A 24,077-nucleotide genomic window follows, 5' to 3' on the forward strand; every position below is an offset into this window, starting at 1 on the left:
CTTATGTTGGCCTGCACACACAGGTGCTCAAAGACACAGTGAAGTCAAATTTAAAAATAAATTATCACAAACAAAATTAGTCGTTTTAAACATTACAAGATGGTCAAGTTACTAGATTCCAACTTCACGAGCAGGGATAGGGGTGATAGAAGGACATCCTTGGAGGGGTGTGAGTGCTGGGGCGGGGAGAGAGTACTTCAACTCGGTCTCGTGTGTTGTCCAACGTTCATAAACGATGTACAGCACAGGAATGGGCTCAAGGCGTTCTTGGCCATTAACTGCAGATGTCTCCCATGTAGGGATGTGCTTGTTTGCTACAGAAATTCAGCACCTGGAATTTCTCACAACAGAAGGGAGGGATTGTACAACTGAAAAAACTTTCACCAGATCCCCTCGTTCCAGTCCCTCAACTTTGGGTAAAGATTGGACCCCAACTGACAGGCAGACAGGACAACACTGAGTTAACTGAAGAAATGAGGCTGGGGTGCAGAGCGCCAGCACAATTAAGGGATTAAATGGTCAGAGCAGAGCTTAAAATAATCATCTTTAGAAGGTTTTGGTTTTACTGAAGCAGAGCACTGGCTCCAGGTGAGAGTCAGGCTCCGTTTAGCATTTTTCACATTCCACAAAGTGTAATTTTACTGCGCTGGGAGCGTTAACACTCTGGCAATGGGGGAAAAGTGTCGGTCGTCTCTAAATCCGTGCCCCAAACTCCGGAACTGTTGGGACGCAGGTATAAAGGATGCAGGAGAAAGTAACAGTGGAATTGCACCCAGTGAAATGTTAACCAGGATGTACAGCCAGGTAAAGGACCAGAACACAGGAAAGCACAACAAGCACAAGACAAGGGAGCAGAAGTAGGCCATTCGGCCCATCGAGTCTGCTCCAAGGAAAAGGGAAAAAAGAAAAAGTAATGAGAAAATGGGGGGGGGGGGGGGGGTGGGGGGGGCACAAAAAAAAACCCACACTATTCTAACCCCAGTTTCTGGCCTTATCCCCATATCCCTTGATACCCTGACTATTTAGATATCTATCTACCTCTTCCTTAAATGCCTCCAATGATCTGGCCTCCACTGCTGTACGTCACAAGGAATTCCACAAATTCACCACCCTCTGGCTAAAGAAATTTCTCCTCATCTCTGTTTTAAACCTGTACCCTCTAATTCTAAGATTGTGCCCTCTGGTCCTGGACTCACCCACCAAGGGAAACAGCCTAGTCACATCTACTTGTGGAGCCACTGCCTCACTGCACCAGGGACCCAGTTCGATTCTAACCTCGAGGGCTTCGTGTGTGGAGTCTGCACATGCTCCCTGTGACTGGGTGGGTTCCCCACCGGTGCTCCGGTTTCCTCCCAGGTTGGGAGGTTAATTGGATGCTGTAAATTAGCTCTGGCGTGTGGGCCAGTGGTCACATCTGGAGAATGTGGGGAGAATAAAAGATGGAATTAATGTAGGATTAGTGTAAAAAAATGGGTGGTTGATGGTCTGTACAGACTTGATGGTCTGAAAGGCCAGTTTCCAAGCTGTCTCCCTCTACAGCTCAAATACCTCAAAATGCTCACTTCGGAAAGATGCAGCCAATGGCAGGGCAAGTAGTTGGCCAAGTTCCTGATTAGAGGTGGTGGAAATTACCCACCTTGAGCACCCTTGTTGGCCGATGCTGTGATGCCCTCTTTAGTCGAATAGTCCCAACCCTGCCATGGAGAATAGATTCCTGGGCGAGTCCCAGAGGCAGCCAGCGCGAAAGCCTCCAATAGAGGTCAGTGACAGAGCCATGAAAGGGCCAAAGCAGCAAATAGAACAGCAGGGGGAGTGAACTCTGCAGTTTCCCCGACATCCTGCACGAGAGCCAAGCGTGCTGTCTGCCAACGGTGGCTCTGCTTCAAAGGTAATCCAGTAGCCGTGAAACAGTGGGGTGTCTCAGAAGCTGCCATATAAATGCGAGATCTTTCTTAGTCACGCGTCAGGTCCTTGCTAAACGGGGCCCTTGAGGTATCGCACAGAAGGCAACCCAGGTCAAAGAGCGTTTGGCAGTGAGACCCCATCAACAGGCGATGGTCAGGCAGCTGGAACACCGAACGACAAACTGCTGGAGGAACTCAGCGGGTCAGACGGCATCTGTGGAAGCAGAGGGATGGTCAGCATTTTGGGTGCGAGATTCTGCAGGGTCTCGACTTGAAACGTCAGCCATCTCTTTGCCTCCACAGATACTGCCTGACCCACTGTGTTCCTCTAGCAGGTAGCTTTTTGCTCCATGCTCCAGCATCTACAGTTCTCTTGTGTCTCCAGCTGGAAATAGCAGGTGTATCCAATGACCACAAAGCAAAACACAAAGAAAACCTCCTTAAATCTGTTCCAGAGGAAACATTTTGATCCAGTACAATGATCGTTGGGCTGCATTGGTGCCTGGTTGCAATGAAGCACTGCGGGGATCCCAGTGCAACACCCCCATCTCCTGGTGGGAAGTCAGTACTGCCATTAACTTGGCCCACGCTAGAAGCAGGCAGAAGTACAAGGCAATGAAGGGCATCAACCTGACACATAACTCTGCTCCTTCCTCCACAGATGCTGCCTGACCTGCTGAGTATTCCCAGCATTTTCTGTTTTCACACAGGCACAGGTCACGGTTAAAGAAAAGGCGAAGCAGCCATCACAAACTCTCGGAGAGGTCATGTACATGATGGCGCAGCTGGTAGATCTGCTGCCTCACAGCTCCAGAGACCCGGGTTCAATCCTGACCTCCGGTGCTGTGTGGAGTTTGCACGTTTTCCCCAAGGACGGTGTGGGTTTTCTTGGATGCTCCGGTCTTCTCCCACATCCCAAAGACGTGCAGGTTGGTAGGTTAATTGGCTGCTGCAAGTTGCTCCTGGTGTGTGGGTGAGGGGTAAAATAGAGGGGAGTTAATGGAGAATAGATCACTGGGAAAATCAGTGGGCGGTGGGATTGGTCTGTGAGCCAGCATAGGAGAAGGCCATTTGGCCCATCGTCTGTCATATGGAAATACCATCGTGTTTGGTCCCCTTAAAGCCCAGCCCTCTGCTGCCAAAAGTAATGGATCGCTGCCCCCGACTTCTCCCCAAATGACAGCTCCGACCTGTGAGGTCCATTTCCAGGTAAATCCATCCTTTCGGTGTGAGCTCAGCACGTGATCCTGTTCCTCTTTCCAGCTCAGTGCTGCAGCTCCAGGAACGTGCCAGCAACGAACGGGAACCCCTACCGAGTTCCCGCCCCTAAACCCAGGGCTAGAATGCGCTCAGCAGCCAGGGAGATGTTGGTGAGATGTGGAGAGCGAGAAACAGAAAGAGACAGAGGCACAGAAAGGCAGAGGGAGAGCACTATAAGCACGTACGCGTAGCCAAGCGCAATGCATGTCTTCAAAAGGAGAAATCATTACAAAATAACAGGCTTTTATTTGAAAATTCTTCACCCAATATGTGAATCAGAAGCTTCCAGTGAAATTTAACAGCAACCATGACCTTCCTGTGTGAATTAATCTATTTTTAAAAAAGATAAGCAATGACAAAGAGCAGGCTAGCATGAGACCAGGGCAAACCACAGAACAGAGACTTGTATACCACTCCAAAACACAGCAAAGCCTGCACATTACAGGGAAGTGACTTTCTCCTCCCTCACCCCACCCTGCAACAAAGTCACCCTAAACTGTTCTAAATGGCTGAAGCAATTTCAAGTTTCTGACTGAACCAAGACATTTCAAATAGACAGGATCTGACCAAATCCCAACACCGTAGTCTAACCTTCCGTTTCAGAAGCAGTGGCTGTTAGTGTGTTATTTTTAATACTTCAAGTTTCGCAGGCATTACGACTCTTTGTACCATAGACTGGTAAATCTCAAAGCTCTTCTCACACCAATGCTGTACTTTGGTCTCAGAAGCAGTCAGGTTTTGAAGCATCTCCTTGCCTTTCTTGGAAGAGAAGATGGCCTCCATCGTTGTAACATGCCACTGACACTAGGGTTCACAGCACCACACAGCTCTCCCTGTGGTCAGGGCTGGGAGACTACGCATAGTCCATCTGCTGTGAGCTGCAGCTGCTCTCCTTGCGCTCGGAGTGCTGCATCTGTTTAGTCTCAATGCTCTCGGAGCTCCTCACGCTGAGATAATCTTTAACCTTGATTTCCATGTTCCTTGCTCGGACAGTGGCCACATGCAATTTTTCCAGGAAGTCGGGCATCCCTGCAAGGGAACCAGCAACTTATCAGATACCAGCCATGCCGAGTGGTGGACTCAGCCAGCTCCGCCGCGGGTACAGATCTCCCCACCGTCGAGGACATCTACACGAGGTGATGTCTCAGGACGGTGGCATCCATCATCAGGGACCCCCACCATCCAGGCCATGCCCTCTTCTCGATGCTGCCATCAGGCAGGAGGTACAGGAGCCTGAAGACCCCACACCTCAAGGTTCAGCAACAGCTTCTCCCCACTGCCGTCAGGTTCTTGAACCCACCTGAGAAACCCTAACAACTACCTCAGATTATATTTTATTCCCCCCACCCCCCCAAAATCTTGCACTAGCGTCATTGTCACTTACTTTGCAAATGTGAAAGTATAATTTGTTAAGTTTGATAACTACGTCTATCCTCATCTTGTAACATACTGTGCTGCTGCTGCTTTAAAAAGCTAACTTACATGGCATTTATACGCTGTGTATGTATACCTATGACAACAATAAACTTGAACTTGATGACTGGCAACCTCACCTCAGCTTCCAGGGTCATGGGCTCGAGTCCTGCTCCTGAGACTTCAGGGGTGATACTCCAGGGCTGTACGCAGGGAGTGCAGCACTGCCAGTGGATCACACTTTCTGACTGAGATATTAGACCGAGGCCAGGAGTGCCAGATCAGGGGGTGCAAACAATCCTGTGGCATTGTTTCAAAAGAAATAGCAGCCTAGCAGACTGGGCAACACTTAATCCTCAATTGAGGCTCTGGTCATCCTTGCACTGTTGTTTGAGGGAGACTGATACAGTTAATTGGCTCATAACACAAATCGCTGGAGGAACTCAGTGGGGTCAGGCAGCATCTGTGGAAGCCAAGGAATGCTCGACTTTTGATGTCAGATGCAAGGTTCCTTGGAAACATTGACCATTCTTTTCTCTCCACAGATGCTGCCTGATCCACTGAGTTCCTCCAGCGCTTTGCGTGTTGCTCCAGAGTCCAGCATCTGCAGTCTCTTGTGACTCCAAGTACTTTGGGATGTTGAGAATTTGTGAAAGGTGCTCTACTGACTCTTGATAAGTCAGCAGAGCACCACTGGTCAGCAGTGGTTAAGGTACACTGCTCGAGTCATCAAGGAACATATCTAATCTATGTGTAGGTTCTCGCTTAAAACCCTTCTTGAGCTCAGCACAGCAAGGCAAGTGCACTTTGCACGTTCGGGTATCAGCCCCGACTCACCTCACTTTAGATACAGGAGTAAAACCCGCTCCACTCCCACCCCAACCAACCACAATTCTTAATCCCACTCCCAAAACAGCATTGTCAGCCACACTGGTGACGTGATATCCTGCTCCCTACACCTCCATCAGGCCTTCTCTCAAGGGTAGGTTTGTCACTCAGCACCAGGACCACTAATTTAACACTGCAGTCACAGGGAGACAGGCTCCAAGCTCTCATCATGGGGAGAAGCATACGGGGAAGGTTCCCATCTCCTTACTGTGCAGTGGATGTGACTTCAGGTCTCCGAGAAGGTGGGTCCTGATGGTGGAGTCTCAGTAGGTCTGGAGATTCACTGCTTACGGTGCAAAGTGACCAGTCTCAATGTCCACCCCAGCCCCTGCCCAGCTACCGACACCTCAGCTCCCCCTGGAATCCCGATCATTTAATATCTTACCACTGGACATCATCCAGCTGACACAGTAACGAGGGAAAACGGTCTGTGGATCATCACTGTATGTGAGGAGGTAGTCAAAGCCGTTCTGCAAGACAAAAATTGAGGAGCAGTTACTGATGCAGTCGTGTTTACTTCAAGCTCATCAGTACAAAGCTCCCCGGAGTTCAGCAGGACCAGCTCTTACTAGGGACCGTCCTCCACCGGCAACAGCTCCCACGGGAATTTGGACACCCCCCCCCCCCTCCCCCTCCCCCTCCCCCCCACCTCCACCAAGCCCTGGGGGGAAGTAAACTGGGATGTCTCTATGAGGATCAGTTACTGGGAAACATCTCACTGGGAAGATTTCCTACTGGAAACTTACAAGTTATCCTTTGGACTTATCCATATGGCTGTTCATTCTGGCCTCTGTACCCATCCTTGAACCCTTGGGGAGTCTGCTCACAGTGAATGCCTGTCGACTGGTCGATTTTTAGAGGAAAGGTTGGGAGGCAGGGTACAGAGTCCAGCCCCATCCACATAGTGGGAAGCAAAAGCTGATCTCCCCTGTCTGACATCAGCAAATTTGGGAAAGGGCGACCTTCCCAAGACAGAAGCCGTGTCATTCTGGGCTTCATACAGAAACAGAGGGGCCAACAAGGGCACAATCTGTCCTCTGGGTTGGGGGGGACGGGGTGGCAGTCTTCAGTGTGCAAGATCAAGAGCGGCTCAAACTGCTGAGCGCGGCCGTCAGTCCCGAATCCCAAAGGACGTCAATCGGATTAGGTTTGCTACCTGGTGCAGAAGCATCTGTCTGTGACAGTACTGGTAGATCACGTGGGTCCAGGTTTAGACATCTTGGAGATGTCCAGTTTTCACATTGAGAACACTTTTCAACGTGTTGTGTGGCACTAAGATCTGGCAGCAATGGGACCCACCAATCTCTAAACTCATGGCCTGACGCAATCATTAAGCCACCAATATCACCAGCATCCTCCTCAGCTGCTCATCCCAAGTACCTCAGAGCAGTGTGGATTCCATCCATCTACAGGACTAGGGGCCACGACCTTCACTGTACGAGAACTCCAGGAGAAATGCAGAAAGCAGTATCAGCTAGTATGCACGGCCTCTCCTCATCGCTGTGACTGTCAATCAACATGGATTGTGGGGCATCCTTCTCAGCTTTAGCTGCCCGCAGAAATTTGTCTCCGTGTTAACATCTGCTACTTGATGGCATGCAAGCTATGACCTTCCCCAACAGGTGCAGGACAGAGCCGATCTTACTGCGGACTGGTGCCTCCGACATCACCCCAACACTTGTCTCACTTTAACAAAATGTTCCTCTGATGTGAGAAGGTATCAGCAGTCAGTTAACGTCTCATAAATAACCTGACCACCTTTAAAAATTCTACCCTGCCCGCTTATTCATTTCAAGTTTGTTTCTTGCAATGTTTTATTTTAGAAAAGTAATTTTAAAATGTATTCTTGTCTCTTCAAAAAATAGTCAGAAAACTCTTTGGAATGGGCATTCTCTTTAGAAACTAGGAGCATATTTGAAGTTTCCAAACTTTAATACCATTGGGTATTGGAAGTTCTGAAATGCATCTTTTCCCCTCATTATTTCAGTCCAAGAACATTCCCAGTTTCCAGATCAAATTCATTAATATCAGCTTCAAAGACTGTGGAAACTTGATTCACTTGCAATCTAAACCAACCACTGCCCCCGCCCCCCCCACCCCCCAACTCTTAAATTTAAGTCAGGTTAGCTCATTTCTGCCTCAGTTAGAGGAACCTCTACACCACTCTACCATCCGTAGTACCCAACCTTACCTCATCAAATGATCGATGTGGCTTGATCACCATCTGGGACTCGTACGACGTAACCCGCACACAGTTGGGATGCTCTGGCACATCTGGGTGTTCCACAGCCCTGCCCAAAATGGATGAGATATTAGAGCAGGAGATTTTAAAATGGGAAAAGCTCAAGGAGGCACCTTGGTCAGCATGGACGAGTTGGGCTGAAGGGCCTGTTTCTGTGCTGTGTAACTCTGTTTTGAAGCTTGCAGATGATACAAACATTTGCCGGGTGGGTGACGGAGGAGGAAGAAAGCTTTAGACTGCAGGAAGTTAGGGATGGTTGCTCTGGTGGTCATGGAAAATAGAATTTAATCCAGAGAAGTGGTAAATGGAATTTAATTCCCGGAATTGAGAGGTACAGTACTCCCCCACATTACAGAGGGGTTATGTTCCTAGAAAACCTTCCACGTCGCGATTTTCTATAACGCAAATCCTTGACAAAAATTGACACAATTTGTTTTTTCTTTCACATTTTGTGCTTATTGTTTCCTCAAACCAATTCCATAAGACCGAATTTTTATTCAGTATCTCAAATTTTTTGGTAGTAAGTCATGAATTCTGTAAAAGTGAGTTTCTGTTACCTGAACACAGGGGTACACTGTATTGCAATGCACACACTGCAATGCATTTGGGGATGTGCAACAAGGCATGGGAATGTAAAATAAATGGAAGGATCCTGAGTAGTGCGGAGGAACAGAGGAACCTTGGAACTTAGGTCCATAGAACCTTACAGGTAAGACACATCAAAAAGGTTGGTAAAGTATACAGGATGCTTTCTCTTATTAGCTGAGACAGAATCTGTAAGGAGCACAGAGGTTATGCTAGAGTTGTGTGCAACACTCACAGGGCTACTGCATAGTTCTGGTTATCACAGTCCAGGAGAGATGTGATTGCACTGGGAGAGCACAGAGCAGATCTGTGGACGTCATCAGGAGGAAGGATTTGGTAGGCTTGGTCGCAGACCCGAAACGCTGACCGTTTCTCTTTCCACAGATGCCACCTGACTTGCTGAGTTTTTCCAGCACTTTGTTTTTGTTTTGGACAGGCTGGGACCAATCAACCTCTTTCACATCCCCTTCCCAGTGGTGCAGCCACGCTCTCAAACCCTTAATTCTACCTCTTCTGTTATTATCACATTAGTGTTTCTTTTTGCAATTTCAGTTTGCACAACTATACTTTGTACCATTCCGTTGTTTTTGCACTCGTCACTGTATTTATTATTACCATGTATACTGTTTACTGTGAGCTTCACACCAGCAAGGGATTTCATTGCAGTGTATATGACAATAAACTAACCTAAATAGGGATGGCTGAAGGGAGCTGGTGTATAACTGAGGCATATGAAACTATGAAGAACCTTAACAGTGTTCCCTTTAGCACAGGAGTCAAAAATAAGATTTAAAGTAATTGGTAAAAGGATCAGAGGGGAGTTGAGAAAGAGAAATTTCACCCAGAGGGTGGTGGGGTCTGGATCTCACTGCCTAAAAGGGCAGGAGGCAGAAAGCTTCACCACATTTAAACAGTAGCTGGATGAGTACTTGAGAAGCCGTGACCTGCAGGACCAAGGACCCGGTGCTGGAAGGTGGGATCAGGCTGGCTAGATCTTTCTTTGCCCAGCACAGACGAGATGGGCTGAACAGCCTCTTGCACGGTCATGGATTTTCTACAATTGTATGGCGGCAGCAGAAGTGAATCGCAGTGCATGTCGGGTCCAGTGAGGAAGGTGCAACAAGGAGTACAGTGCACAAATTCTCACCTCGACAACAACACCATCATATTGTTCTTTTGGTCCACGTGATAGCGTCGAATGTAGAGATAATCCCTCGAGTACATGGGATACTGGAGGTGGAGACAAACGTTAAAATGGTCAGCTTGTCACAACTATTATACATCACCTTCCCTCCACTTTTAATCACCTCCTCCTCAGGCAACTAAAGAAAACCTGACCTATGCCTTTCCACCAAATTAACTCTGTGCTGTCAGTGACTCACCCATTTTAAAAGTGAGACCTGTCTGCTAATCCCCAGGCGGCAATATATAACACACCAAACTGGAGCAAACTTCCTGCGTTTACACAAACTAACACGTCACTCCTGGTAATGAGACAACCCCCTGAAGCAGCTCCCAGCTAAGTACACACGTCCGCATAGAGGGGAGCGACAAGACTTAGATCCAACTGTTTGCAGTGTTCACCTCACCAAAGAAGAAAATATAAGAATTTAAAAATATGAACTGTTCTGCTTGACTAGAGGGATGACTTGTTTTTGTGTGAGTGAATGCAGTCTGGTTACGAGCATCAAGATCCTATTTTACCACAATGATGAAAATGCCTGGTTCCACAAGCTGTTGCTCGTTTAACAAGCTTTAACAATGTTTAACGAGCGCGCACACACGACCGCGAAGCGCAGAGGTTTGGAAGCAGCTCCAATTCAGGTCAGAGCACCAACGAAGATGCTGGAGGAACTCAGTGGGTCAGTCAGCGTCTGTGGAGGGAAATGGACAGTCGATGTTTCGGGCCAAGACCCTTCATTCCCCCCAGCCTGACCCGCCGAGTTCCTCCAACATCTCGCTTGTTGCTTCAGATTCCAGAACCTGCAGTCTCGTGTCTCCAGTTCAGATTAGGACTGGGCAACAGGTAACCAAACAAGAACCACTAGAAGAATCCAACACACACTTTAGAGGAGATAAGACAATAACTGTGCTTACCGGGAAGTGCGTGACCCAGTGAACGACCTCCGACCCAGAGATCTCATCGCGCTCGATCACCTCCAGCTTAATAACCAGCTCATCCCATTTCTTCCTGTACTCAGTGTCCAGCTGCATGGAGAGACTCCATTTGATAACATGGCAGAGAGAGGCTTTATTCCACATTGATTAACAGCAGGAAGAACATCTCTGGGAATGGTCACCAGGCACTTCTTGCCCCAGGACCACTGCCCAGGGCTTTGAAGGCAAGAACCAATCCTGTCCAGGGTCAAGCAGGACTTCAAGCACAACTTAGTGAACTGGAGGAGACACACAGGCACGAGTTGGTGGGTCAGAGCTAGTGCACGAAGTGTCTGATGGGTGCCAAAGGTGGGGTTGAGCAGGGAGAGTGAGGTGGTACCACAGGCTCTAGGAAGGCCAACTGCACCCAGAGGGCAAGGTCACCAAGTAAACAGCAAATAGGAGTCGACCGTCAGCACGGGAAGGGAAGCCTGGACACGGAGGGGCAACGGGACAGGAGTTAACCACAGAGGGAGCATCTACATTGCCGGCTGGACTGCAGACTAATGCGGCTGAACAAGGGATACCCATATCTCTGGAGAAGACAGTATTTCTACATTAATTGACCATATCATATTTAGGCAGAACATTGAGATCACCTCAGTCCGGGGGAAAGGGTTGGGAATTTGGGGGAAGAGAAAACGTCTCCTTCCTATTTACTTCGATCAGAAATGACTTCATTTCACTATAAGGACATACTAAATGACTTTATTTTTATTGGACATGAAGGTACTTAAAAGAATTAACTGAATAATGTGATTCAACACTACACAACCCTCATTCTTCAGGATTATCTACAGTATCTACATACCAAACCCTCAATAGATTTAGTTCTGAAGATGTACCTGCACGTTGAAGAACTGCCGAGGGGTAACGTCTGTGTATGTTCCAAAAACTGTGGGAGAGAAGTAAAAGGAGTGAATGTCCTCATTAAGTCTGTCAGAGAAGACCGACACTGCAGACGTCTTGGTTACAATGCTTTACCCACTGTCAGGCCAAGGAGCAGAGACTTGGAGAGAAGTCAATGGATTACTGTGCCTGTACTACTGAGTCCAACCCTAATTGGAGCAAAACTGCTGGAAGAACTTAGCAGTTCAGACAGAATCCGTGGAAGGAAATGTCACAGCTGCTGCCTGACCCACCGAGTTCCTCCAGCAGTTTGTTTTTTGCTCCAGATTCTACCATCTGCAGTGTCTCCAAACACAAATGCATTTGCCTCCTTTAGGTGTTTGGGGTGCCTGTTGGTTTATACATTAGTTGCTACTGTCCAACCTCTGGTACACTGCCCAAGTGGTCATTTCTCGGGCAGACACGGTAATGTAGGAGTTAGCGTAACGTTATTACAGCGCCAGCGACCCGGGTTCAAATCCGACCGCTGCCTGTAAGGAGTTGCACGTTCTCCCCGTGTCTGTGTGGGTTTCCTCCGGGTGCTCCGGTTTCCTCCCACATTCCAAAGACGTACGGGTTAGGAAGTTGTGGGCGTGCTATGTTGGCGCCGGAACCATGGCGACACTTGCGGGCTGCCCCCAGAACACTCTACGCAAAGGATGCATTTCACTCTGTGTTTCAATGTACATGTGGCTAATAAAGATATCTTATCACTGGCCAGTTGTGAAGCAAGACATCCATGGAGAAGGGTGAAGTACAGCTGAGCTCAGCCCCGATGCTCCTCATCATCCACACTCAAGCCAGAACCTGCGCAGCGATCATACCTAGAAAATCCAGCTGAATTCTACTCATGCCACCTTACTGCTACCCCTCAGGACCTACAGGCACCCCAGCACGGAACAACTAACCCAGTCCACAGCAGTGTGGTGGCACAGTGGCTACATTACTGGACTCGTAAGCCAGATTCATATCGAGTGATCCAGAGACAAGTTCAAATCCAATCCTGGCAGATGGTTAATTTGATAAATTAAATACATCTGGCTTTTATAAAAGAAAATAGTCAGTCATAGAGACATACAGCACGGAAGCAGGCCCTTCAGCCCAACTGGTCCACGCTGACCAATATTCCCAACTAAGCTAGTCCCACTTGCTTGCGTCTGGCCATAAATGTTCCTATCCATGAAAAGAGTGACAGTAACGTTGCTTGTGGAATAATCGATTAACAAAAACTAATCTAGGTCAGTGACATTCTCAAGGGAAGAAATGTACAGCCCCCACCTAGCATGGAGCAACAAACAATTTGCTGGAGGAACTCAGCGGGTCGAGCAGCACCCGTGGAGGGGTGGGGGGGTGGGGAAGAGGGGGGAGTTGTCGATGTTCTGGGTCAAAACCCTGCATCAAGACCCACTGAGTTCCTCCAGAAGATTGACTGTTGCTCCAGATTCCAGTATCAGCACTCTCTTGTGCCCTCACCTAGCCTGGGCTTAGTAAGACTCCACATTAATGTCTGACTCTATGCTGACTGAAGTGAACCATCGTGCTTCTGGACCAAGGTCAGAGGGAAGAAGTAACACCAATGGCCACAAGTGTCCAGTGTTACGAGCCAGGCTGCTACTTGGTGAATGTCCCTTTAAGGCACTTGGACAGTAGACTAGTGGTGTGTGCTATCTACAAGCGACAAGACAGCAAGACTATAATTGGAGCTGGATTGGCCGTTTATGGGGAGAGAGAGTGAGAGAGAGAAACACTGACTGCTGGTCTCTGCATCGATGGATGAAGAACAATAGCTGTGTCTGTCATTACAATCCACGTATGGATTTTTGGAGCAATCAAAATGGAGTCCACTTTGTCGTTAACCTGTGCGGAAAGCAGGTATTTCTGTGGCCGGTCACATATAGAATGCCTTCGGGGCGGCAGATACTTTGGAACAAACGGAGATCATCAGTGACTGGGGTGTCGTTTGGGCTCCATTGTGGAACATAAGGATTTCGTAAAGTTTCTCTACATTCTCTCTACAATCTACTGTGGTTTTGCAAAAGCCTTTGCTCATCGTTCTACGCTATGACTTGCTGAACTGAACTTTGAGCATTATTCCTAGACTTGGGGTTTGGGAATTTGCCACACACACACTTCGGGTTTATATTTATGGGGTCAATGTTTAATATCTAACATTTTTATTTTTCTTATTATTACAAGCAGTTATTAATAAAATAGTTTCTAACACTTATACACGGCTTGTTGCGTTTCTATTGTTGCTGGTACGTAACACAAGTAAACTCAAAACAACAGGGCTCTGGACCAAGGCTTTGATCAGTACCACAATAAGCAACCGTCACACGGGAACGTTTCCCACCCAGCTGCTAAGCCAGGGAAAGGATCAGTCTCCCAGGGCCGTCTTACCTCGGTACTGGTAGAGGTGACTGCCTGGGATGGGTCTGCGCCACAGTCGGAAGCTGGACCTGTCCATCACCAGCTCCCACACATTGTCCTGCTTGTGATGTTTGTCACATGACACGTGTTCGCTACTCAGCTGCTTCTCATCCATTGGGATGTCCAGGGTTTTGAAGTCATTCAGACACCTGCACCAGATAATAAATCGTTCGATCGACAAGAGGCAACAGAAAGAGGAACAAAAAGACCCAAGCGCCAAACCCTGGTTCCCTGACCTCCCCAACGTCACTCCCGGGTCATGCACGCAGACAGGAATGACTGCCTGCTTCCAACACCATGGACCCCAGGCTCTAGATTCACAGAATTACACAGCACAGAAACAGACCCTTCAGCCCAACTGGTCCATGCCAACCAAGATGCCTACCTAAGCTGGTCCCAATTGCCTGCACTTGGCCCATACCCCTCTATACCTTTCCTATCCATGAACCTGTCTGAATTATTTTCAAAAACATTGTAGTTGTACCTACTTCTACCACCTCCTGTGGCAGCTCGTTCCATACACTCACCACCCTCTGTATGAAAAAACTTGCCCCTCAGGTCCCCTTTACGTCATCCCCCTCCCACAAACCTAACCCTCTAGTTTTAGGTTCCGCTATCCTAGGAAACCGACTATCTACAATATCTATGCCCCTCAAGGTCATCCTTCAATTCAAGGACAACAGTCCCAACCTATCCAGTCTCCCTCCTTATAATTCAAGGCCCTCCAGTCCTAGTAACATCCTTGTGAATCTTTTCTGCATGTCAAGTCTTCGTGTGGGACCCTGCATACTGAGTGTTGCCAAGTGTTGTAGACCTTGCAATGTCCTCATTATTAACATCTGGAGCTGGTGTCCAAATTAGGAGAACTGTCCCACAGACAAGTCAAGCAACAACCTGACACCGTCCAAGGCATGTTTCGGTGAGTACAATCATGCACTAGACTCGGATTAGTTTACTGTCACAGCAGAATCAGGTTTATTATCACTGACACATCGTGAAATTTGTTGTTTTGTGGCAGCAGCACAGTACATGACAGAGACGTACACCAGGGTGCAATGAAATTCCTTGCTCACATGAAGCTCACAGAGTAAACAGTGTACATGGTAATAATAAATACACCAATACATACAGTGATGAGCACAAAACAGCAGAACGGTGCAAAGATTGCAGTGCAATCTGAAGTAGTGCAAAAAGAAATGCCGAAGTGACAAATCCTATCATAACCAAGAGAAGTAGAAGTAAGGGTTCGAGAACGTGGATGTGAAAGAGGTGGTTGGTTCAGAAGTCTGACAGCAGTGGGGAAAAAGCTGTTCCGTTCATCCAGATACAGGCTTTGCTCCTGTATCTTTGCCCAGGAAAGGGAATGGCCAACACAACCACTGGATATATCCCATCCCTGCAGGACCAAGGGAGCATCACAGTGTCAACAAGTGGGAGGGAGTAGCCCTTGCAGTCCTTAACACTGACCCCAGACACTATGAAGTTTCATGATATCAGATCAAGCATGGCAAGAAAGTCTCCAAATTTCACCTGCCATCTCATTTAGCTGATGCATCGGAGCTCCCCCTACATTGAGCAACACTTGGAAGAAGCACCAAAAGTAGCTAAGGCACAGAGTGTACACTGGCTGGGTGACATCAGTGTCCATCACCACGAGGAGCTTTGTCCAAAAGCAGAGATCTGGCAGATTAGGTCTACGGCAAGCAATGAGTGAAGCAACATGAGAGGTCTATGTACTTGACCACATCCTCACCAATCTACCTGCGGCAAATGCATGTCCAGAAGGGAATTAGAGTGATCACCATACACTCCTTGTGGAGATGGAGCCCCAGATTAACATTGAGGACACTGTCCATCATGTTGTTTGGTACTATAATTGTGCTAAATGACCAACCATCTTCAGCTCCTTCGTCAGTGATTTCCTGCCATCACGGGGTCTCAACTCCTCAGCAAATTTAGCAGCCCATCCCTGCAAGCAGCAAGGTAGAGTCAATATTCACACATGGGCTGATGAACGCCAAGTAATAACCCTTTCCAACAAGGGGAAGACAGTACAATCAAGTCCCACACCATCCACTAACTGGGGTTCAACACTGACCAGAAATTTAATTGGACCAGCCACATAAACATCGAGGTTACAAGAACAGATCAGAGGCCGAGTAGCCTGTGGAAAATGACAACTCCAAAACCCCAAAGCCTTTCCACTATGTACAAGGGTTGAATCAGGATATTCTCCACTTCCCTGGATCAATACAGCTCCAACAATATTCAATACCATCCAAGAGGAAGCAGCCCACTTGAATGGCACCTCATCCACCCCTTCATCATTAATTCTCTCCACCACCAGTGTGCATCTACAAAATGCACCACAGTTACTTCCCAAGTCTGCTCCAACAACACGCCCAAACCTGTGATCTCAAGCAAGGGCAGCTGGTACAACTACCACCCACAGCCTCTCGCCCAAGTCGCATGTTATCCCGACTTGGAAATAAATCACTTTACCGCTATTCAAAATTATCACGTGAATAAAATATTCTAAAATGCTTCTGTTGACTGAAAGAAAAACTATTGACTTGTTCCTCTTTCATGAGTGGTTGAAAAATGATGGAAACTGTACAAAAAGAAGTCACATTTAGAGAACAACATGACTGTGCAGATTTATGAACTGGGAAACATGTTTCACTGGTGTATTGAGTTCTGTCAAGATTTCTTATGCATTATTTCTTATGCATCCGAAAAGTGACTAAAATTTGAGTGCCCCATCCACTAGCAGGAGGAGAGCAAACCGCAAGACAGGAAAATGCACCAATGGTGTTATTTTCACTCACTAAAGAGCGATCAGATGATTGAAAAAGCATGAACAGTACACTTCCAGATTTTGAGATGTCCTGTTTGTGTTGAACCTGGTGGTTCCATTAGAGGCGGAGGCAGCACGGTAGTAACACGCCAACAGAAGGAATGTGAAACAGCTAACTGCCAATGTCACCCTGAGAGATCGGCAGCCCAGACAGTTCCCACAGTGGCGGGAGTATCTGGAGACTGGTGCTTCCCCACAGAGAACGCATTAAACCAACAGCCACTCTACACCTTCACACAATAAGCAAGGTGATCAAACCGTACGAAGCCATTGGATCACCACATTCATAAAGGAAACATGCAGCTTGCAACCCTTATAGCCCTCATCCGCACACATTCCCACCCCCTGCGCCTCTCGTGACTGCCTCCTCCCCACCCTATCCCCCTCCCCATCTCCTGCTCACCTCCTCTCCCGCCTCCCTCCAGCATCACTCGTGCTCCCTTCTCACCTTCATGTTGTACAGTTCTTTCACCCTCTATCAGCTCACAGGCCTGGCCAACCCAGCCCCAAAGCTAACATTATGTTTCTATTTTATCTCAGTGGTTTTTTTCCCTGAGGGTCACATTACATCACGTTCACAGCACAGACTCCAGCAAGTCAGCTAAACTTGTCTGTGCTGCTGTTCCTATGTTCTTTTAGCTTCCTCTTGTCCTCCATCTGTTCACCAACAGCATCGCACTCGACCTTCCATGAACCCTGCGGTTTAGCTGTCTGAAAAACTTAAAAATCCTCAGAGAAATCCACCAAGACTGGACTCATCCTCAAAAGCCTTTAGAAACATTAATACTGCTCCCTTAACCAGCCTTTGAAAATGCTGATAAACCCAAAACTCTTCCCATCAAAATACCTTAGTGCGATAATGGTCGAGACATCAAATGGATGACGTTCTCGTGAGAGGACAATTGGATAATTCAGGTTTCACACTTACAGCGAACAGACAAGCTAGAGATCGTACAATCAAGAGGAGTGAACGGTTGGCGTATATCAAATTGTCATGGGTGGGATTTGTGTGTTAGAAAGATGGAGTGATCAAGGCAAACCCACAATCTACCTCGTCATGGTCTTGTACCTTATTGTCTGCCTGCACTTCCTCTGTCACTGTGACACTTTATTCTGCATTCTGTTATTGTTTTCCCTTGTACTACCTCGATGCACTGATGTGATGAAATGATCTGTATGGATGGCATGCAAAACAAAGTTTTTCACTGTACCTCAGTACATGTGACAATAATAAACCAATTTACCAATCAGAAGGAAACTGCCCCATGGGAAGATGTCCACGAGTGATTGTTGGGACAAGTGGTGCTTGAAGTCCACCAGTGTTAGAGAGAACGGTACATGTAAGAAATAAAGTTAAAGGGGATATAAACACCAAGTCTGCAAAATACAATAAATTATTACAGGAGCATTGAGTTGTGCTGTTTTCACCAGTTTTACCCAACATGGATGGGTTTGGGTCAAATCTGGATGAGGCTCACCCATCCACAGCTCCAACCTGGTGAACCTGTATACAGGCTAAACACCAGAAGCAGTTTGCAACAGACACAGCTAAGCAATGCCATGATCAATGGATCAGGATAAAGGTCTGAAGACCAGACGCATCCAGTCTTCAATATTGCAAAACTAAACTAACAGAAGGAACTGTTCCGCAAACATCCCATCCCTAATGATGGCTGAGCCCAGTTCAAGTGCTAAAGGTGTGTAAACAAACACTTTCAGCCAGACGTGTTGAGTGGATGATGCATCACATTCTTCCAAGATGCCCACCATCTTTTCACATATCCCCATGCCACCTTCTCACTGCTACCATTGGGCAGGAGGTACAGAAGTTTTGAAATAAGAATGGGGCGGCCTGGTAGTATAGCAGTTAGAATGATGCTATTACAGCGCCAATGATCGGGGTTCAATTCCCACCACTGTCTGTAAGAAGTTTGTATGTTCTCCCCATGACTGCCTGGGGTTCCTCCAGGTGCTCCAGTTTAGCATGGGTGTAACTGGGCGGCGCAGGCTCATTGGCCAGAAGGGCCGTATAAATAACTTTTTTAAAGTTTTAAGCCTGAAGTCCCCAACCACCAGGTTCAGGAACAGCTACTTCCCTTCAACCATTCAGTTCTTGAACCAACCGGCAAAACCCTAATCACCACTCAGTATAGCAACACTATGACCACTTTGCCTAAAATGGACCTTTTTTTTGTTATGTTCTAATTGTGTTCTTTCCTGGAAAAGTTGTGTATAATTTATGTTTAATTTACATTTTTATTGTGTATGCTGCTGATATTTTACGTGCCTGTGGTGCTGCTGCAAGTAAGCTTTTCATTGCACCTGTGCACACATGTACCTGTGCATATAGCAATGAACACAACTTTGCCATCTCCACCATCCAGAGACCAGTTTCAGTTGATGCAATTCACTCCACAGAGTTTCAAAAGATGCCCAAGAGCACGTAACACGGGAGAGGTTACAACACCAGCCAACATCTCAGCTGCAGTGGGGAAGATCTGTACTCCAGAAACAGCCAGCTCTGTTCCAGCAGAGCCACAGAATCGACCTGATAAAAATGAAATACCGCCCAGCTATTTGTCCTGACCACAAAATCCAGACCATTCCTGCCCTCATCATCTCCCCTTCCATCAGAACATTGCAGCCCTCGGGACTCAGTACTGAATTCCACAACTTCAGATAACCAGCATCTCCTGTGCCAGGACTGACCAGTTCTGATGCAAGATAATCCATCTGTATCATTAACTCAGTGTTTCTCTCTCCATAGATGCTGCCTGACCTGCTGGGTGTTCTTTTATTTCAGATTTCCATCAGCTGCTATGTTCTGTGTCTCACAGTTCCAGTGCATTCACCAACACACCACACTCATCCATTAAATAAATGACATCAAAAGTACTGGACACCCTCCCACAGACATTACCTCTGACCTCCCAACACCCTCTTCTCTGAAAATTAAACACACTTGCCTTCTCCCTTTACTCATTCTGATGAAAGGCTATTGACCCAAAATGTTAACTCTACTTCGCTTTGCCTCAGCTCAGCATTTGCTGTTTTTTTTTAAGGTACAAGGGAATACCCCACCTGCAAGATGCAAACCATCTTGACTTGAAAATACGTCACCAGTCCTTCATTGTCGCTGGACTGAAATCACAGAATTCCCTCAACCGGAAGGACTGCAGTGGTTCAAGTCAACTCATCATCGCCCTGGAAGGCGATTAAGGATGTGCAATGAATGCTGGCCTTGCCAGCAACACTCAGATCCTGAAAATCAATTCAAACTTATCAGCCCCTGCTTGAATGATGCTATAAGTGGCAAGTAAAGTTTGTGTCACCTCACCCTTACAACCCAAACACCCATGGCCCCAATCCACTGAGAGCCAAGGATAAAGAGGCAGTCAATACCAAGTAGAAGAACCTCCTATAGTGCAACAACCAGAACTGTACACAGTACTCCATCTATGGCTCAGCCAATGTTTATAAAACTGTACCACGACCTCCCTTCTCTTATATTCTTTGCCCCAACTAATGAAAGCAAGTATCCCGAATGCCTTCTTCACCACCAACACTGCCACCTTCAGGGATCCTTAGACCTGTACACTGAGGCCCCTCTGTTCCTCAGTATCTCCAAGGCTCTACCATTCACTGTGTACATCTTACCCTCCTCAGTCCTCCCAAAGTGCATCGCCTCCACCTGCCTTTGTTCTGCCCATCCTAGCAACTGACCAATATCATCCTGTAGCCAATATCATTCTGTTTGGAACATCTGGGAACAGATTTTTAAATTTTAAAATTAATTCTCTCATCTGTTGTTTTTGTGAAACTTGTAAATGGTCCAACTTCGTTTCAAGGTTCTCCAGGATATTTTGGTTTTTCAGTTTCGATGGAACAATATTTGGTCTAAATTGGCCTTCCTCAACATCAACATCAGGCATTCTAGAAACAACCTTTTCACCATCCACCAAGGCCACAACTGAATCCCTCTCATAATAAGGTTTTAGCATGTTTACATGACAGAGTTGTGTTTTCTTGCGTCTATCTGGTGTTTTGATTATATATGTTAGATCAGTCACTCGAGATTCAATAACATAGGGTCCAGAAAAACGAGCTTGCAAGGGATTATTTTGGCTAGGGAAAAATACCAATACCTTTTGCCAACGTACTAATCATACTTCCAACATTCATACCCAAATCATGAATGTATATATGCAAACAGCAAGAGTCCCAGCACTGATCCGTTGTACACAACTGCTCACAGGCTTTCAATAAACAATCCTCGGAATAATGCACACAGTACTCCAAGTGTGGTCTCAGCAAACCCTGTAGAAATGAAGCAGACAGCACTTGCATTTGTGCACATTTGGAGGCCAAGCTTCAAGTCGTTGAACAAGACAGGCCCTACACTCAACATCCACAAAGGCGCTCTACCAATCTGCCCCCAGTGTATAACATCGACCTCTTCCCATACCTGGGGAGCCTGCTGTGAGAGACTGAGTGCTGCAGCATCTCGCTGCCTGTGGAACTTTTTCAGCAGCTCCAAGGCACAAACGAGGAGGGTGATGGAACATCCTCCCCTGCTAGAAGCGGACCTCGCCATCAACCAGAACAAAGCTCCAGTGTGACGGGGACCTCATCCACCAACATAAACATTCACCCCCTTCACCATCTGGTCAATGTGACTGAAGTAAAAGACACAGTGCAGTGCCTTCTTCCAAAGCATCTCACAAACCACTGAGCAGCAGCAACTTAGAGGATAGGCATAGCAGGTAGAAACAGCAGCACCTCCAAGAGGCATTGCCTGGCTGACCCAAAATCACTCCACAAGACAATTACACCATCAACCCCTCGAGCTTGCTCAGCCATACAATGGGATTATGGCTGATATGACATCCCTCGTCCACCTTCCTGTTTTTTCCCATATCCTTCATTCCTCCTTTGTGACTGGGTTAAAATCCTGGGATGACCAACAGCACCGTGAAAGTACGCTCGTATGACATTCAACAGCCACTGATTTGACTCACCACCAGCTCTCAATGGACAATTAAGGCCATAAATGTTATCCTTACCAGACAGTCACAAAATTCCTGTGAAAGATTTTTGTTTAAAAAACATTTAAAGAACAAACGATTGGATTCCAGAAATGGTGGAAACATGCACGAAGTTGACCAGTACGAGAGAATAGAAACATGTTATTCCATTCCTCAACCATGCCCTTCCAGTGAATTACACCATAGCTTATCATATCTTTATCCAATATCCTTCAATATTCATAACTTAAAAGATCTATCCATCAAAAGTTCCAAATTCCCGGCATCGACAGTTCCAGATTTCTACCACCTTTAGTGGCCTGGCTCTAAATGTGTTAACATTCCCTCAGTCCTGATTTCCCACCACAATAATTTCTCAGTTGAGATCCTAATGTCTTAAACACTCCATCAAATCTTCCCTGTGCTTTCTAGACTTAAGAAGGTATAAACCATGGCCTTGCAAACAGCATTCATAACTTAATCCCTTAAATCCTTGGCAATTTACTTCTCCTAAAATGTTAACTGCTGCTTTCTCCTGCAGTAAGGTCCCAGATCTGAAATGTTAATTGCTTCTCTTTCCACATATGCTGTCTGACTTGAGTTTTTCCAGCAATTTGTTTTAGAATTATTGAGTCATACGAGTTATACAGCACAGAAACAGACACTTCGATCCAACTTGTCTGTCTGAGCTAGTCCCATTTGCTCACACTTGGCCCATATAATCTAAACCTTTCCTATCCATGTACCTGTCCGAATGTCTTTTAAATGTTGTAATTGTACTTGCCTCTACCACTTCTTCTAGCAGCTCATTCCATAAACCCACCACCCTCTTTATAGAAAAAGTTACCTCTCATGTCCCTTTTAAATCTTTCCCCTCACTTTAAACCTATGCCCTCTAGTTTTTGACTCCCTTACCCTGGGGGACAGACTTTGGTTATTCACGCTATAAACATCTCTAAGATCACCCTTCAGTCTCCTACGTTCCAGGGAAGAAAGTCCTACCCTTTCCAGCCTTTCCTTGTAACCCAAGCTCTCCAGTCCTGGTAATAGCCTCGTAAATCTTTTGTTTTGCACCCTATCAGAGTTCCAACATTCTCTGACATGCCTGGCTCAATGCAAAGCACACCTACCTTTGCAACTCCTCGTCACGGATCCTCTCCTCGTCCCACATGAAAACTGCGGCAAAAGCCACCACGAGTTTTCCAGAGCCCGAGTGCCGGCTCTGGAATTTGCGCCACAGATTGGTGAAGAGGCTCCTCCGGGACTTTTCCGAGTAGAGGTTACTGTACAGCTGCCCAATCTGTTGTGCTCGCCTCAGCCTCTGTCCTGTAACGTAGCTGCATTGGCTGGCCAGGATGGATACCATCTTCTCCCTTTCGCTGCCTGGGGCCGCGGCTCCAGTGCCACCGCCCATGTTAAAGCCTTCCCGAAGGAACCCCAGTGCCCACCGCAGGGCACTGCCAACCTGCTTCTTCCATGCAGCCAGCTGCTTGGCCTCACGCCAATTGTGAGCACAGCTGGAAGAGCAAGCGGACTGCAGGCAGTAAGAATACAGCCCACTGAACGGCTTGGAGCGGGCAGAGTTGAGGATCAGGGCTGGTTTCTTTGCAGTCAACATTGTGCACAAGAGCAAATGATCAAGGCTCGGCTAAAAAAAAAGAAAAAGAAGTAAAACTAGTGAAGGTTGCCCTCAGAACTTTTACACAGAACATGTAGTTACTTTCAGCCAATATTTTTCATTCCTTTTATTAATGAAACAAATGTGAAGCAATGCAAGAGATTCCCAATCTAAAAACGTGCACAAGGCCGTCCTTGGCTGCGGGAAGCGTACTGTAACCAACGCCCATACCTGGCTGTCCCAGTGCCCGAGGAACGTTGCAGCCCGTCGGCCGCGTTCTCCAACCCTGCCACAGGGCTTCCCAGCTGTCAATCACCGCTCCCAGGCTCTCCCCAGACCCCATGCGGCTGCGCAACCCAACCTGCCGCCTGCCCTGGCGCTGTCTCATTGGATCGGACTGACCGCCTCCACCCGGCGATTGGTTCGATGCGCCGTCACTCACACGGGGACGCACCTCCCTCGGCACAAGGTTGGATGCACCGTGAAGAGGACCCTGCCGGACAGAACGTTTGACTGCTGGGAACTGCAATTCATAATTGGAATGAAGCATTGGAATTTCAGATGAATTTATCCATGTAATTATGCACTTCCCAAAAAAATCTCTTCTAAATGAAATATAAAGGCAATAGTGGGGCAGCCAGGAAAATAGGAATGATTGACAGCTAGAGTGGCGCGGCGAGCATGCGCAGAATAGCTGGAAGGTCAGACTTGGTAGAGGAGTTGCAGTTTGTTGGACTTCTAGCTCCAATAAAAACTCAATTAGCTTGACAGTAATTTCTTTCAGGGAATATAGATCTGCAGTAGGGTTAGT

At 47.1% G+C, this 24,077-nt stretch overlaps 1 protein-coding gene across 1 annotated transcript; it reads right to left on the minus strand.

Annotated features, from left to right (window-relative positions):
• Positions 1 to 959: 959 nt before the first annotated feature.
• Positions 960 to 23,625, minus strand: stard7 (StAR-related lipid transfer (START) domain containing 7). The gene is made up of 9 exons (XM_052041185.1): positions 23,498 to 23,625; positions 22,779 to 23,296; positions 13,738 to 13,916; positions 11,295 to 11,344; positions 10,390 to 10,500; positions 9,440 to 9,522; positions 7,657 to 7,756; positions 5,851 to 5,935; positions 960 to 4,193 (listed from the first exon to the last, which is right to left on the minus strand). The coding sequence occupies exons 2-9, from the start codon at positions 23,264 to 23,266 to the stop codon at positions 4,018 to 4,020; spliced, it is 1,272 nt and encodes a 423-aa protein (XP_051897145.1). The 5' UTR covers positions 23,267 to 23,296; positions 23,498 to 23,625; the 3' UTR covers positions 960 to 4,017.
• Positions 23,626 to 24,077: the final 452 nt, after the last annotated feature.

Source organism: Pristis pectinata, chromosome 29 (genome assembly GCF_009764475.1).
Source record: "Pristis pectinata isolate sPriPec2 chromosome 29, sPriPec2.1.pri, whole genome shotgun sequence".
Lineage (NCBI taxonomy): Eukaryota > Metazoa > Chordata > Chondrichthyes > Rhinopristiformes > Pristidae > Pristis > Pristis pectinata.